Consider the following 17,644-nt stretch of genomic DNA (forward strand, 5'->3'; position numbering starts at 1 on the left):
TTTATCAAAGTCTCTTTTTGTTGACCTGTATACATGACAATGTATGCATTTTATTCTTTATTGTTTTTTTATTCGCATATTTTAATGGTGTATTGAATTTTGGTTGATCGGGGAAATGTTTGCCGTCGCGGTTCCAAACCGACTTCCTGCTTTCCGTAGCTCGAGCCGGCTACGTTGGCAACATGGCGTCCCCTGATGTCCACGTCCGAATGTGTGAACAAGAAATACTGAAATATGACTTGGAAATCAAAGCTCTCATCCAGGTGCGAATATTTATTTGGTAAGACGGCTCGGTGCTGCGTTACAACATGTGAGTGTGTCAGCCTGTCAGTCCGCAGAGCCGTGGTTCAGCCTGGTAGCTTCCAGGGCTAGCAGCTGCAGTTAGCCGCTGCACCGCCGCTCCGAGCCGCAGTGAGGGAGCAGGAGCCCCCGGTGCGTCAGTCTCCTCCGCTCCTCCAGGCGGAGCAACGTGTCCAACATGTTAATGATTGTTTACAGCAGCTTCATGAAGTGGTCAACACAGTACCCGTGTAGTGAGTTGGCCAAAAAGACAGCGAATGGCTGTTAATTATTTAGGAGAGAAACCGTTTTCTGCTTTTTAATATTTATACACTTATGTGTATCCTTAGATAAGAATACATAGGTCTGTTTGGTCAACAGTTCTAGTTGTGATGGTGTACGTACTGTCTCTAAGTACATGTGGTATATATGTGTACTACTTGTTGCTGAAATAAATAGATCAGAATATGAATTTATTTAAGTTAGTCTTATATTAAGTAAAAGTTACAAACATTTAATGTTTTTAGTTTTTCAAATGTGATTCTTTGCATTTCAGTTTATTTCTTTGGCAATTTAACATCTTTGTGGTTTTGACTTTTGTTCAAAACCACACATTTAAAGAGGAAAACATAGATGTTTATATTTTTTACTCTAAAATGTTAAAGCTAAACTGCGACTCATAAAACTAATCGTCACATGAACCCACTTTCTAAATAAGTAGCTGTTTTAGAAGTACTTTTCATTAGCCTGATTTACGACTATACTTCCATTTAATTGCACATCAGTTAATATTCAGGTTAAATCACTCAACAAATCACACACGGGGGCTAATTACTAAAAATAGTAAATAACTAATTTTAAATAACTTTACAGCACTTATTCCAGTCATTCTTCATCCTGTGAGAGCAACATGTGGAAGCCGGTAACTTCATTTCACATCGATGCAGGAGTTGTGTATACATCTCATTCATGTACATCTGCCGTTGTTGTTTGAACATGTCACCAGGATGTTAATGAGTGCTCAGGGCCTCAGAACAAGCTGACGGAACTGAACGCAGACATGAAGAAGAGTTTCCACAACCTCAGACTGAGGATCCAGGTAAGAAACACAGTTTGGGAGAACCTCTGCAAACATGACACATGTATGACAATGATGCAGCATAAAGCATGTGACTGTAACTCCCTCTGAAGCCCAACAATTTCCACTGTCTCTCTTTACCAGTGAGATATATTCGGTATGGTGCTGTTTTCAACCAATGTTGGTGCATTAATTACCAATGAATTGTGTCAATATTACATATTACATTTTTGAGAGTTACAAAGTATAAACTAAATAAATTGTTTTCTGGTGCAAGTTCAGGGCAGAACCATCACACTTTTATATCATTGTATTTATGTGCTGTACTTAACTTACTGAATCAGTCTCAGACTTAATGCAGTGGCAGACGAGTCGTACCTGATAACAGGTTTCAATGCTATTATATTACGTTTTTATATGTTTAAATTAGTCACTTTTTTGTCATTTGTAATAGATGATAGATAGATTTAGATAGTTGATAGATTTAGAAATAGTAATACATATTAGAAATAGGATACTGATAAATGGCTCAGAAAATATTTGTGTGTTTTGTTCCTTTGACAGGATTTAGAACAGATGGCGATGGAGCAAGACAAAGAGTCAGGCAAGCAAACGTTGATCAGTCAGGTAGAGGGACACAGAAAACAGATGCTGAGGTAATATCTGGCTGTTACTACTCATTTTTTATTTCTTGAGTTGAATCTGGTGGTGGATAAACATGTGAAAAATCCCTTCTAAAACTGTATTTTGCAGCAACCAGACAGCTTGGAGGAAAGCTAACCTCGCCAGCAAACTGTCCATAGACAATATGGAAAAGCAGGCACTTCTGAATAGATCAGATAGCGCTGTGAGACAGAGGTGAGCAACATACTAAATTCTTTCTGTTTTGTTTTTTTGAAGAATACATGTTTGGTCATATCTTGGTTAATTCTGGCTTTTTAGCATTAGGACGTGTAGTGTGTATAGAAACGATATCTATTTTTGTCTCATTTGACAGGAAGTTGACCAAAGATGGCCTGGCCCAGACAACCAGCGACATTACAGAAAACCTTATGAGCATCAGTCGGATGATGGCGCAGCAGGTTCAGCAGAGCGAGGAGACCATGACCTCACTCGGTTAGTGAAGGCAACAATTCTTATCTAGAATGGCACTCAGTAGAGTGAATACCTCTGACAGTCCCAATACATTTCATCAAGCTTCACCAAATTACACACACTCATAGATATCAGACCCCTAAATGTGTCACATTTAAAAAAAAATCAAGATCCATGAATGATTTCCTGGGATATTGGTGAAAATGTAGGAAAAAAAGCCCTGATTTGTAATGTTAAAGAAAGTGAAAAATAATTCCTGGATCCGCCCCATGGTCCAGATTAGCGCCATTGTGTGTCTTTTCGTGATCCTTACCAAATCCCTCCACTAATCCCATAAAAATCCTTTTTGTAGTTTTTGTGTAATCCTGTTTACAAACAACAAACCAACAGAGAGCGTCAAAAACATTTTTTTCATGATGTAGGCAATTATTCAATTTCTTAAAATATGATTGTTCACTGAGTATTTTTGAGCTTAATCTTAAACCAACAGAAGTATTTTTGATGGTACCCTTATTAAATGCACATCCATTTATTTAATTATGTGTGTAATCCCACCCTTCTTTTAAGAAAAACGCTTTGTGATGAAGACACTTTTTTCCTCCTCTTGAAGGGACCTCCTCCAGGACAATCCAAGAGACCAACGAGGAATTTAAGTCCATGACGGGGAGCATCCGGCTCGGGAGAAAACTCATCACCAAGTACAACCGAAGGGAGCTCACCGACAAACTACTCATCTTCCTGGCGTTGGCTCTCTTCTTCGCCACAGTTCTCTACATACTTAAGAAGAGACTATTCCCCTTCCTGTAGACCAAGGTAACTCCGAGGACACTCTCCCGTAACCACACACACTACGTTCCACAGTCGCAGCAAACTATTTTAAATAATTCTGAAGGCTTTGTATCATATTACACACATTATTCACTAGTGTCCGCTCACTGGAATGTTGTCTGCTCACTCGGCTGAGCTGTGACGCTGCTGAGGGTGAAGTATTGTCCACAAAGTGGAAGATAAACCTCTGCACTCATATCTCTAGGCAGTGTTTTATTTATCAAAAATTGTTTGGTCTACTTTTTTTCATCAAACCAAGGGAATCACTCGTGACGGCAGATGTATATGTGATGGCACAAAATGTGTCAGAGGTCTGTCTTTAATAAGTGGCACAGTAATGCTGTGCATTGCTTTTACTTACTGTAAGTCAGACGTGGAGGGATGGGAGAACCAGTATTTTCTTTTACATATCCCAATTATGCAGAGGGTACCAAAAAAGTGTTTTGTGAAGTAGTTTGCTTCAGATTTTTTGGGGGAAATTAAGAATGACGCACGATAAATTCAAATGTCAAAAGAATCAACTTTTCAGTAAAATCTGATTATCAAAACAACTATTGCCACTGTTCAGCTCAACCTACGTTTACTGGCAAGACAATATTGTAAAAAAGATTGAGTAGGTTTGGGAAAATGTTTGCATAACAAAAAATTGCCTTTTTCATATATTCCTCCGTAACGTGTGCTTTAACCAAACCAATACAGTTTTGACTGTATTTTTATTTAATATCATTAATGTACTGTGCAAGTCATGTTCTAACTATTTGTGTAATTGTTATTTATATTTATAAACTGTATAATCACTTAAAGGTATAATTTATTATTACACTGTAATGAGCTAGTGTTACTTTTGAAAATAGAAATATTTAAATGCTTTTCAACTTTGTTTGCACACAACCCTATCTACACTCACTCCCTGTATGTGTTTTACAAGCCCAGTTATCAAAATGGTACCTTGCATGTGCACTTCAATTCAAACTGTGCCTATATTTATTTGGTTGGCATGCAAACCAAAAAGGAAGCCTTTTTATTCGGTGGAAGAGTCCGAACACTGTCCAGCTTCTCTGCCCACGTTGGAGTGTCTCTGTTCTGCAGCGCAGCAGAAAAGCTCAGAGAAGCAGTGGCAGTCATCACGCAGGCAGAGATAGAGCAGCATGCATCCCTGCCTTTCTTCAGATAAGACCCGGAAAAGCAGATTATTCCGACCCGTTTCCCCTCTCCCTTTCCAGTGTGGGTGGAGGTTGAGGTGGGGGATATTTTTAGGGTTGTGTGGTGCTGTTATCTGACATTGCCTTTTCAACACCTCGGAGGAGAGGGTGGCCAGAGGAGCTACATGACCTTGCCACCCTTTCTGAAATCTCCTTGCATTGCTCATATGTTAAATATATGTAAATGCTCTTCAGTATTGCTGATCAATAAACGCAAAGTCTTCTGGCTTGTGATCTGAATGTGTGTCGCGTGTGTTTTGGGACCAAATATTGTTCAAAATGAGATAGAAGACTACAGAGTAAGTGTGGAGAGTCCTGAGAGACGCCCAAGCATCTCTTACTCGTGTAAAGTGGCGGCTGTTGGGCAGAGCCGCTTCTTTGCCTGTTCGTATAACTGCACACTTAGATGAGGCCTCTGGCTCTCTGTCAAGCAAATTGGACTATTCTTGCATTTAGCACCGTGATAGTGTCAGTCAAGTGTGTGGGTTTGTATCTGGACAAGTGGGTGAGGATCTCAGGGGAGCGGACACGGCACCAAACTGACAGAGCAAAGACGGGAAGCAAACATCGACCAGAAGGCGACTACAGACCACATTTTTACATGGAGCTAATTTTACAGCTTTGTTCAGTTACTATTTAACTTTTATCTTTGTGTTTTTACAGCTGAGCGCGAGTCCAGCTAAACTATTCATATTTCTCAAATGAAACACAATACTGACTCAGCAACTTTGCCAAAAGGTAACTTTTAATAATCAATATTGTCCAAAAGTAGATAAATATCTTAGATCAGGTCACATCTTGGTCGCCCTTGTTGACTCTTTTTGACAATTACATTTGTGCAGAAATTCCTCCTACCAAGTTGAATTCATGTTAATAATAATTAGTATATACTTTGTAATGAAGAACACCATATCGCAAGTAGATCCGGATTTTCCGCATTTATTACAAGTCAAGGTCATGGCTCATTGCCCTCTCTGTCCCTGCAGTGACTTTTAAACACATGTCGCGTGTACATGTGTCTGACAGCGGGTCGTAAAAAAGAGTAAACTTTTAACCACCTTTTAACCTCTTTGGAGCATATTGAAGGAAGCTTTCTAACAGCCACTTGAGCACTTTCACCAGACACAAACCATATGAGGGGTGTAGACTCCGTTATGTGGATCTATAACCAACTCATCCATTAGAAGAACCAAATGCAGGTATTATGTTTATATTGTCAAGATTATAATTTATTATTGCTGTCATATTCACATTTATATTTATTTAATGTTGGCTTAATGGCTCTCTAATAGGCTTTTGTTGTCTTAAGAGCCCATTTCTAAAAAGTAATCATTTTTTGGGATTGTAGAAATAATAATAATAATAATAATATAGTTTATATTGAATTAATAATTTTCCAAAGTCTAAATTGCTACAATTAGGTTATATTTTATAGGACCGCCACATAGGCAACTGTCTGAGTTTTATTGAATTAAAACATCTTTTTAATGGTGGTACAAATTTAAACTTTTTACAAAAACATTTAAATAATTTTAGTTGCATTTTTTCACTCTCTCAAGCTACCTGTCTGTGCGCCAATGCCACGAAAATACATGAAAATGTCGCTATTCAGACAAAAACTACCAAATATAAGTCATTAAATATAAGAAGTGAAATGAACTCCGCAAAATCTTGACACATTTACAGATGCATGCAGTCGGACAATCATCCTGTTAAACTGTGGTTAGTATAACGAGTGATACACGTGTTCACCATGTCCTGATGCCATGTAATGAGGACACCCCGGTGCTGGAGGAGAAGCTGTTCTGCACATTATTCAAGTCTCCTGCGCCAAAGTTCATGTAACTCCCGCTGCCGGAGGAACTTTGCACAGTTTGCATCGTGGCTGCAGGATAATTACACGCATAGTTTGTGTTGCAGCCGGGCCCCGTGTAGTTACTGAAGGCTGGGTAGTTGTTGTAGGTGAAATGGTTGATGGGACCCATGCTGTAGGAGGGGTTGTATGTGGCCGTGTCCGCCGCCAAACAGGGCTTCCCGTCCCGCACCAGCACCGGCACCGACACCCTCCTGGGCGGCGGCAGGGACACCATCTCCAGGCTCTGGTCCTGCCGCTGCCGCTTGCACTTGTACCTCCTGTTCTGGAACCAGATCTTCACCTGGGTCGGGGTCAGCTTGAGCACCCCGGCCAGGTGGTCTCTCTCCGGGGCGGACAGGTACCGCTGCTGCTTGAAGCGCCGCTCCAGCTCGTACACCTGCGCCTGGGAGAAGAGCACCCGCGGCTTCCTGCGTCTGCGGGGCTTGGGTCGGTCCGGATCCTCGGTTTTGATGTCCCCCACGGGCTCGAGAGGAGGACTGAACTCTTCTGATGGAACCAGACGGAGAAAAAAATCATGAACACAATCTGCAAGTTTGACTTTTTTAGAGGTTTCTTAGGTGTAATAGGGCTATTTTATTCCATTAGCCACTAGGTTATAAAAAGCACCTATACTAATAACAAAAAACATTAATGATAACGGCACCACATAATATAGGCCTAATTATTATATTTTATGACATTACATGGTTATAATGAGGCTGTGGTGCCATTACTTCTAAGTTTGCTGATTCTAATTCCCTTAGCCACCCATAATGTAGTCAGTCTAAGCTTTGGAAAAAGACACATGTTGCATATAGTAAAAAATAACAATGAGATCAATGATAACTATGTCGACGCAAGATTTGAACTACTGACAATGATTCCTTTTCAATATTAAATAGTCCATTAGGCCTGAGAAAATGTTAATCAACTTTTGTTTTTGTTTAGATTTTAAAATACAATTTAAAAGACAGTATATAAATGTTTTTTTACTCTAAGACCTTTGATTTTGTGGAGGTGTTTTTGAGTAGTAGTTCTATTATGATGACACAACGTGTGTAGGCCTGGTCACAGGCCTACGAAACAAACAAACGTGTCCTCTGCATCAACTCACCTTTTCTGCGTTTCCCCTCAAACCCGTCTGATTTCTCATCCTTGACTATGTCCACATCTAAGAGGGATTTCCCATAAAAGCTGGAGGCAAAGCTGAGTGCGCTGCTGCCTCTGGCTGCCCGGGACTCGTGGAGGTCCTCTCCAAACAGCGAGGCGGCGGCGGGAGACGACATGTCCCGGAGAGGCTCCTGCTTCATGCGGGCCAGCATGCAGGAGGAAGAGGAGCAAGAGGAGGAGGAGGTCGGCAGGCTGCAGCAGTCCATACGTGAGGAAACGTCCAGAGAAGACGCCATAACGCCATGACTCTGCTCCAGGTTTAATATATCCTTTACAGAGAAGGGAGTGGACGTGCTTGGACAGGGAAACATTGCCAAGAAGTTAAAAAAAGGTAAGAAGAAAAGAACTATTAACCTGTCATGTGGACGCAACAGGTCAACAAACTTCCTCTCCCTGCTGGGAATATTTACTGGATTTAAGTATTCGTTTGGTTCACCACACGGGTCTTGAGTGAAGTGTGCATTTTGAATGTCAACTCTTGTCTCCAAACTTTTTTTCTTGGCCCCCCTCTCCTACCGGTGACGCAGGGAGGTGGGTGGGTGGGAGGGAGGGAGGGAGGGAGGCAGTGGGACCCTCGGAGCCACTGGTACTCACTCCCAGTTCATGACGTGAAGTAATGTGTGCTACATGTAAGGCCTGGTGGTACTTAAAGGCCCGTATGTGTTCATCAACTGCAAAAACATTACATCTTACTGGAGGAAATGTAATTATTATATGTATTTATCATAAATCAGCATTTTTCCACATTGGTTTAACCTTGATGTATACATTATTTGATTCTTTCTTTTATAAATACCCAGTTAGAAGGGTACTTTTGCAGCTTTGTACTTCGTCTTGGCGCACTTTCAGTTAATCCCGCACAGTTCATAATTTTGGCGAATTTTTACGCACATCCTCACGTTTCAAGGAGAATGATTTATCCAATTTAGTGTATCTCATACACGCTGTGTCAATACACCTGAGGAGCTAAACTTGCATTATTAAGCGCACTGAGTGGTATTAACTGATGAGCCTGACCGTGCGTGTGAGTGTGCGTGTGTTTTGGGTGTCTGCGTGCCCCCTGCACCGGAGGGGAAACTGAGCAGACAACAGGATGGAACCGTGAACACACAGAATCTGAAACCAAAGAGCGACACACTCTGCTGTCTGCCTCCGAGAGATTCTGGAGCCACTGTCTGCCTTATCAGGACGTGATAACAGACGACAACAAACCTGCACCACACACACACACACACACGCACACACAAACCCTCCCACCCACACTGCAGGTTATCCCGCAAAAAGTGTAATATACGACACCCAAGTTTTAACCAATAAAAAGCTCAATTTGATTGCTTTTACGCATTTTAATTTTTACCATCCTGAGTTTTCGTCAATTCCAAGACGAGCAACCAGCCATGGGCTCCACAGTCTCCACTACCACAGAGGTCCTCACTACTTTCCTCAGCCAATGACCCCCTCCAAGACAGAAAGTATTCCAGGGACCCCCTCATGTAAGGATATGTCCCTCAGAGTAATTTGACTTAGCCTGTTTTTTTTTACACTTCTACTCCGTTACGTGAAAGAGTAAATCAGATATTTTGTATCAAGCCAACACAGAATCATATCATGATCTTTTTAACTGACGAATCTGGAAACTTTCTCCTCTGGCAGTGTGCCACGGGCCCCTGGAGGTCCACTGACCCCAGTTTGAGAACCACAGCCTTAGCATATAGCCTAATGAGATGATGTCAACAAAGCATAAGATCAACATACAGTTTATAGATTACAATAACAACGTACAAATCATTGCACCGCGCAGCAGTAAAGCGGAGACAACCGTGCGCAATGACGCGTACACGCGTTTCCCCCCGGCACGGTTGGCACTCAACCTGCTATTAATGCCTGTGGAGACGGTCACAGGAGACAGACAGTATTATCGTTTGTTTTATCTCCAGCGTTTAGCGCAGCCACGGGGTAAATGGGTCCCCTTGTCTCCGACCCAGCGAGGGTGTTTATAGTTTTAAAGACTATTTGTGCGCGTCGCCAGCTGATGAATGGCCGTAAAATCTTCCCCGGGCGCGCTGAGAGTCAAACACGAGCCCGACTCTCGCTGTAATAATTGGCGAAATAAAGTAAACGTACAGGGGAGAGAAACACAAGACATGGGGGGATGTTATCATCATGATTCATTCCCACTGGCCATGTGAAGTCTGACTGTAATGTTTAGGTGGATTGGGGGAGAAAAGTAATTCCAAATTCAAACCGTTACCTCATAAATTATCCACCAAATTAAACCCATCTCCACCTCCACGGGATAGTTAACAGCTCTGTCAACTGTAAATTGGACATGACACGTCTGGCATGTGTTTCATATCCCTAATGCTGGGTCCTGCAGCAGCACTCCCCTTTGACCTGTCTTTCTGCAGCACATCTCCAACTCAGATAAAGCCCCAGATAAGGCTGCTTAAAAACTTCCGCTGCACGAACGTGTGGGTATTTTGAGGGTTTGCGTGTCGGAGTTAGGAGCCTCTCTTTGTGCGTGTGTGTGGGTGTGCGTGTGTTCGTGTGTTCGCGCGCGCGTGTGTGGAGAGAGAGAGGCCAACATTGGATTTTCGAGTCTTGTCTAAACTCCAGCTGGACGCCACATTAAACCGGTGTTATTCTCTGTCTCTGCCCCGGAGCCCTTTGGGTGATTTACATCCATTAACCGTCTGATAATTGGACCAATTGCGACTAAACAGGCTCAATAGATATAATCGGATAATCCTCTTAAGAATGACACAGCAAACGTTTTACACTTTCTCCACAGGTTAGACACAGCTTGTTCAAAAAAAGTCAGTGTAGCTGTAGATCAATAGTTTTAACTATGGGATTCTTTAAACTTAATTACTCCATATTATATATGTTACATAATAATATATGTTGTATATACATACATGTATATATAATATTTAATTCTAAATTGGAGAATAACTTCTGTAAGATTTTAAGTTAAATTAGGGTAAACATTCACTTGGAGATGTAGATGTGTGTGTGTATGTGTGTGCGTGCGTGCGTGATTCTGTGTGTGTAATTAGTTATTTAACTGTTGCACATAAACATTTGTAAATTATGTAAAATCCAATGTACACATAAGTCTAAAAATGAACATTTATATATACATGCACATACAATATATTCTTACATCTGAAAAAAAATACTGTGTAGACAATAGAATTAACTGAAACTCATTTTAAAAATGTATTATTTTTTCTATTTATTTGACAAATGAATATAGAGAAACATCAAGCACACACACACACACACACACACACACACACACACACACACACACACACACACACACACACACACTGAACTTAAAACACACACTGCTCCATACAGACTTACAAGATTTGGTATAAGGAAATATGCAATAACAGTAGATTGCGGCCCTCTGATGAGTTTGGGGGGGTTTCAAAAAGAAGAATAAATAATCTAGATGAGACAAAATGCCACTGTTTTTTTTCTATCTAAGGTGAATCTAGAAAGTAAAAAAATACAGCGCAGACTGGCAGACAAAACAATTGTAGCCTAGTGTATTTTATTTTGAAGTGTGCATAATATTTTTTGAAATTAACAGTTTTTATCAGATGGTGTGTCTTTTTTAAAAATTATATTAAAACAAGACAAACAGAAGAAATCTAATTCAACAATAGTTAAACTGACATATACAAATCATACAGAAAACATACAGGACAACCCGGCAATTTAAAAAAGTGTAACACTGTGGACCAATACAATTCTTCAGACCAAACATTTTCTACATCTCAGACGGTCCAAATAAGAGCTGTGGTGAACTACTGCAGTCACACTAAAGAAAATATCGTAATACTTCAACTTTAAAATAAATTTGTAAAACATGAAATATTGTCTGACTATTTCTAAAGTTTTGATTCTGTATTTCTATGAAGAATTTGAAGAAAACAAAACGTGCATCTCAATCAAAGTATTTCATCATTAATTTCAAAGTAAGAACAATTTAACTAATTAAAACAGAGGTTTGCTACTTTGAATAAACCCTCTATCTGAAGTTAAGTTAATTTTAATCGTATTTACCTTTAATTTACAGCTAAACCTTGAGCTGACTCCCTTCATGGTCACATTAAAACAGCAGGCATATGCACAGCTCTCGTGTGACCAGGCAGATCTGTAGCCTGATACAGTGGAAATTCATAGCACCACCTGTTTTTCCACCTTTCTTGTCAAGAGTTTGTTATGTGTTATATTTCTCACTGTACGTCCTTGTCCCACACATGTATCAGTTAATGGGCGACACAGTCAAATTTGCTGCTGGTCCAAGGTCAGGTCTTGGCAACTGTGTGTCCATCTCTGGATGTTTCATATAATATTAGTAACCGGACTGTGATTGATGTGGTTCACTGACAGATGAGTTAAGTCCCCTCTCCCCCATTCACCCTCTCTTCCACTCCCCTTTGAGTTACACCACCACCATGTGGCTGCAGCAGGAACGCGCCCCAACTTCAAATTTGTCCACTAACTTTCTCAATTACAATATCTTCATTGTGAAAATGATAATGGTGGAGGTTCTGTTGATGCAGAGATCATTCACTGGTCAGCACACATGTCAGTATAACGTATTGCATGACATGACTGCGGCTACACGCACACCCACTGATCCGGAGTCAGATTCAGTCCAACTGGAAACTAACATGAATATGGCAGCGATGTCGAGTGCCATCTGTCCGTGCATCATTTGTCTTGTCTGAGATGGAGGGACTGTCCTCCCCTTCCTCCCTCCTGCCTCTCACAGCCCTCACACACACTCCCCAGGTCATGTTCATAGGCTTGGCAAGGCTTCACACAGTCCTCCACTGAGTTCAAGGTGATGCTAGGGCCCCCAGGGGACATAAGAGGATGGATCCTACTCTGCTCCTGATTTAGTTTTGTCTACAGCCCACTGCAGCTGATGTATTAGCTCAGTGGTAGGATCCTGCTGTATTGTGGCTCATGAGCTGATGAATGGATTTCAAGAGACAGGTTGTGCTATGTTGACATATGCAGACTGGATGTGCAACAAAAAACAGAAAAAAAATGTGAAAATCCACATTTTAAAATTGAATCAGCAGAAATCTAAGCGTGGGTTAAGGTGTTGAGGTGCAAAAAGGGTGGATCCTACAGTTCCTATAATTCAACTCAGCAGCATCTTTTTGTTAGACTTAATCCATCTGTGAAGTGCTTCATCTTTCAAACATCCCTTTACAAACCCTGTGTTTGTAAGAAATCCTGCATTAGGGATCCACAGCTGGATTATGAACCACCCCAGAAAGCAAAAGGCTGTACTTTGTATTCTCTGTAGCCAAATCCAACACTTAGAGACTAAAGGCTTCTTTTCTCAGGCCATCAAGATGGAGAACTCTGTCAGTTTGGTCAGAAACCTGCATGCCAGTAGTCTGCTGGAGGTCATTTTGTAGGGCTCTGGCACTGCTCCACCTGTTTTTCATCGCACAAAGGAGCAGATTCCGGTCCTGCTGCTGGTTTGATGCCCTTCTACGGCGCTGTCCAGTTCTCCTCGTGTAACGGCTGGTCTCCTCGTATCTCCTCCATGCTCTTGAGATTGTGCTGGGAGACACAGCAAAGCTTCTTGTGACCGCACGTATGGATGTGCCATCCTGAAGGAGCTGGACTACCTGTGCAACCTGATTGGGCTGCAGGTACTGCCTCATGCTACCAGCAGTGACAAGGACACTAGCAGAACACACAACTAGAGAAGAATCAGTCCGGAAGGATAAGGAGAGAGAGCAACTGTCTGTGGCCAACACATGTAAAACCATTCTCTTTTTGGGGGGTTGTCTTGCTTCTGCCTCTCTGTTCCACCTGTTGTCAGCTTCATTTGCACCAAAGCAGATGAAATTGATTCACAATCACTTGTGGTTCCTAAATGGACACATTGATATCCTGGCAGTTTAACTGATCTGGTGTTAAACTGTGATGATTAAGTGTTCCCTTCATTTTTTTGAGCAGTGTATATGTTATGTTGTGTTGCCCATAGCTTCAGCTTCACTAACATCCTCCTCAGACCCACGACCTCAGTGAGGTCCAGAGAGGAGTCTCAGACCGAGCTGGCCCTCTTTCCCTGTCCCCCTCAGAGCCAGCAGACAATGAAGTCGAACACTGCAGACGCCACCAGTTTCGTAAAAAGTTCTTAACAGTTAACACGTCAGCCTTTTAGCCCAGCTGAGAGAGCACACAACACAGTATCACATAAATTATTTGTGTCTGTGATATAATAAAAACTTTGACCCAAGTCTTTTTAGGGTCCTAAGACCAATTGTATTTAAAGGCCCCCACCACCTTTGAGCTGCCAATACATTTGACTGTTATAAATCTAAACACACCCAGTTTTGCAGCTATGTTGTTCTGACCGAGGCAGTGGGAATAGATACATTATTGTGTTAGTTAACTTACGTGCAAATTTACACTTATTGGATTCCACTATGTTCATGTTGAAAAAAAGAATTAGAAATGTTTGCTGTTTAGAAATTTGATTGGCAGTGAAAATCAGCCCGACTCTGTTATTTATGGCATATATTCTTCCCTCCCCTTTTATCTTTTAGTAATATATTTCCAATTTTCTCTTTTATACTAATATATAACCTGTATTGAGAATTTTGTTTATTTTGTATTTTATCTTTTTGTTAAATGTTGGTGTGGTTTCATATAAGCCATTACTGGTTTCCCACACAGGTTTTTAAATTTCATTTATGTATTTTATATTTATATGTGTTGATTAAACTAAACAAAAACATAATTTATTAAATATTATATATATAATTTATCTTGTGGGACAGTTTAAGTGCTGTTGGTCGCCCTCTAGTGACCACAGGGGTTCTTAGCAGGCGCTTAGAGTCAGCTCTGGAATCCTTCCTGTTTGATACTGTAAAATAACAGAAGCATAAAATACCAAACAAACTGAAATCTCTACATACTGTTGACATCATGGGTTAATACGCAGATATTACATTACAACTACACTGGTTTACAGCTTACATGTGATGTACTATGAGGCGTTGCAGCAGTGTAGGCAAGGATGAGAAAAAGCTGCAATAAGCTTCTTCCGCACCTCAGTCATGGTCTTGTGCCTTGTAAGATGAAGATGATGATGATGTGTTTCCCCATGAAAGACCCATCTCCTCTTGTTCAACCATCACCGTTCTCCAGCAGGTTGTCTTTGGCCTGCCCCTCTCTTTCTCTCCTATCACTGGACATCCTTAAGACATGACCGACCCACATGAGCCTTCTCATTTTGATCTCTATAGGACAACTTCTTACAGCCTGTCTTCTTGTACAGGTCCTCATTAGATATTGTCTTTTGCCAGCAGACCTCTCTGAGGCAGCTCTTGTGCAGGGCATTGACTTGAGCCGAGAATGGCTGATTGTATTTGGTTTGGTTCAGTGTAGGTCCCCCTAGGTCCCTTTTGTCTGGGGCCACTGGATGTAAGAGCCATGATAAGTAACTAAACTTTATCTGAAAAATCTGTGGAATGCCCTTTTCAATTGCCTGAACCAGTCTCGTGTCTTTTGAGACCATTTGTTTGGACAAAAACTAGTTAGAATAGGTTGCACAGCATGCACAAGGCTCCTCTCTTATCAGGTTGCTGTTTCATTTTACTGATGTTCATTGTTCAAATGTTCAAAACAACACAACTATACAACACAACTGCACAACACAACTGTACAACCCAACTGTACAACAGTCAGAACTGGAAAACAGACAGAAGTCTTCAACAGTCAGAACTGTACAACACAACACAGTGATGTATTTTCTACCATTGTATTGTACAGTTCTGATTGTTGTACACTTCTGATTGTTGTACACTTCTGTATGTTGTACAGTTGGGGTGTAGCGACAAATTTTACCCCCCCAAAAAACATTTCTTGAGCCCTGCTGAAAGTGTTGTGGGTCTTCTCCAGTCGTCTTCTCCTCTGCTGCCTTGTATAGTTACACTCTTCACTTATCTTGCAACACAACACTATTGTGCTGTGACCTACTCTATCTGCATCTACTGTATATGGCTTTTCTTGTGTTTGCATACAAATCGGCCACAGGGGGGCAGCGTCATACAATACTTTACTAACTGTCCCTCCAAAGTAATCATGTGTGTTTGGATAAAAGTACAAGTATAAAGCATAATTGAATATTTTTGTCACACCATGAAATCATATTTATGTTGTAGATGTACTTTTATTGTTCCTGCTGTTTCTCTGCCAACCCTTGTTGTCTTGAACACCATGAACACATGAGACCAACCTACTCATCTACAAACGACTCAAAGTGTGTTTATCTGATCTGTTCATTTAAACTCTTCAGCTCTAAATTATACTTGACTGCTGCACTGGGAGATATATAATTTCCCTAATGCTCAGCCTATTTGTAAATATGTAGTCTTACTCTGCGTCCTCCTTTGTCCCCTCTTTAAATACTGGTTTTCATGATCATGAGCTCATCATACCAGAGTGCTTCAGTGACCGAACACCGACTATGTGCCCTGAGGTTTGCAGCGTCTCTCCGCGAGCCTGCTTGTGCTGTATCAGCTGCCGTCGCTTTATGGCCCTTAATTCAGCCAGCCATTCCCCGAGCCCATTTAACATGCTGACTGCTCTGTTTTCCATGCAATTGGAGTTGACCAAGAAATGAGGTAAGAGCATTGCTAATAGGCTAAATGACCAACATTGTAATAAGGCGAAGCCGGAGCAGCTTGATTACCACAGTTGGCCCGATGGATAATTCATGTGGAGACAAAGGTGACGTGGAAAGAGCATTGGTCTCTGCACGTCTCCGCTCAAGGATGAGCCCTCTGCCACCCATCAGGTTCTCTCTCTCCCTCCTTCTCTCCCTCACACAGAGACACACACATACAGCTGTGTCTCCATCACTTCAGAGGACATTGCATTGTCTTATATTGGTTTCCTGTAGACTTACTTTAACCATATCCATAGTTACTACTCGTCTAACCTTGAACTTTACTCTAACCTTAACTTAACCCTAAACTTAACCAAACCTAAATCTAAACCCAACCTAAAGCTAAACCTCAACCCAACCTAAACCTAATCCTAACATAACCTAAACCTAAACCTAAATTTAACCAAAACTTGACCTAAAGCTAACCTTAACTTAAAGCTCACCTTAACCTATACCTAACTTAAGAGACAAGTCCCTATAATGTAAATAGATATAGGTCCCCACAACATGATTAATACCTGGACCTCACACACGCAACCAGACACACACAGACAGACACACAGACAGACAGACAGACAGACAGACAGACACACACAGACACACAGACAGACAGACAGACAGACAGACAGACACAGACACACACAGACACAGACACAGACAGACAGACACACACACACACACACACACACACACACACACACACACACACACACACACACTGTCAGCTGTGATGTACACATATGCATATTGCCAGGGAGCCCACCACACCCTTGGCATCATTATGAGTGGCTTGTGTGCACAAACTCTGTTGGTACACACACACACAGACAACACACAAACTCGTAATTCAGTTACTCCAAATCCATTTTCAGTAACTGTCATTGTGTGGTGAGTTGTGCAGCATTTAGAGCATCAATCATTGTGTCGTCATCTTGGCATCGAGACCCTGGCTGGGCAGATCGGACACTGCTGCATCCAACTCCAGGCCATTAGCTGGACAATGGATTTGAGGACATCAGCATGATGGCTTGACACATGTCTCGGACACCCAAACCCGTTGAGCAGGTGAAAACATAGCTGATAGTCTGATTATGACGCTGCTCTGTAAGTGCTTCTCTCTGCGCTGACCTGAGCCCCCAAGTCACTGAGACATACACAAGGCTGCATACTGTACACTGCGTGTGTGTGGTCCAGGTATTACTCATGTTGTGGGGACCTATATATGTTTCCATAGTCACATTATGGGGACTTGTCTTTCTTATGGGGACAAACATCAAGTCCCCATAATGTAAACCATTGAGTCAGGTTTAGGTTAAATTTAGGTTAAGGTTAGGTTAAGAGTAAGGTTAAGGTTAAGTTTAAGTTTACGTTAAGGTTTAAGTTAGGTTTAGGTTAGGTTAAGTTTGGGTTTA

The 17,644-nt window shown here is 41.4% G+C and overlaps 2 protein-coding genes across 3 annotated transcripts; one reads left to right on the forward strand and one right to left on the reverse strand.

The window, feature by feature from the left end:
• The first annotated feature begins 145 nt into the window (after positions 1-145).
• On the forward strand, positions 146-4,722 carry bnip1a (BCL2 interacting protein 1a). 2 transcript variants are annotated; one of them, XM_034598376.1, is made up of 7 exons: positions 146-263; positions 1,286-1,378; positions 1,922-2,013; positions 2,111-2,215; positions 2,355-2,473; positions 3,063-3,265; positions 4,370-4,722. In XM_034598376.1, the coding sequence occupies exons 1-6, from the start codon at positions 183-185 to the stop codon at positions 3,257-3,259; spliced, it is 687 nt and encodes a 228-aa protein (XP_034454267.1). In that variant the 5' UTR covers positions 146-182; the 3' UTR covers positions 3,260-3,265; positions 4,370-4,722. The 2 variants fall into 2 exon arrangements, with proteins under 2 accessions (XP_034454267.1, XP_034454268.1); XM_034598377.1 differs by lacking the exon at positions 4,370-4,722 and having other exon boundaries at positions 183-280; positions 3,063-3,710.
• Positions 4,723-5,306: 584 nt separating this feature from the next.
• Positions 5,307-7,986, reverse strand: nkx2.5 (NK2 homeobox 5). The gene is made up of 2 exons (XM_034598379.1): positions 7,452-7,986; positions 5,307-6,844 (listed from the first exon to the last, which is right to left on the reverse strand). The coding sequence occupies exons 1-2, from the start codon at positions 7,816-7,818 to the stop codon at positions 6,231-6,233; spliced, it is 981 nt and encodes a 326-aa protein (XP_034454270.1). The 5' UTR covers positions 7,819-7,986; the 3' UTR covers positions 5,307-6,230.
• Between the last annotated feature and the right edge of the window lie 9,658 nt (positions 7,987-17,644).

This window comes from Hippoglossus hippoglossus, chromosome 10, assembly GCF_009819705.1.
Source record: "Hippoglossus hippoglossus isolate fHipHip1 chromosome 10, fHipHip1.pri, whole genome shotgun sequence".
In the NCBI taxonomy this organism is placed as follows: Eukaryota; Metazoa; Chordata; class Actinopteri; order Pleuronectiformes; family Pleuronectidae; genus Hippoglossus; species Hippoglossus hippoglossus.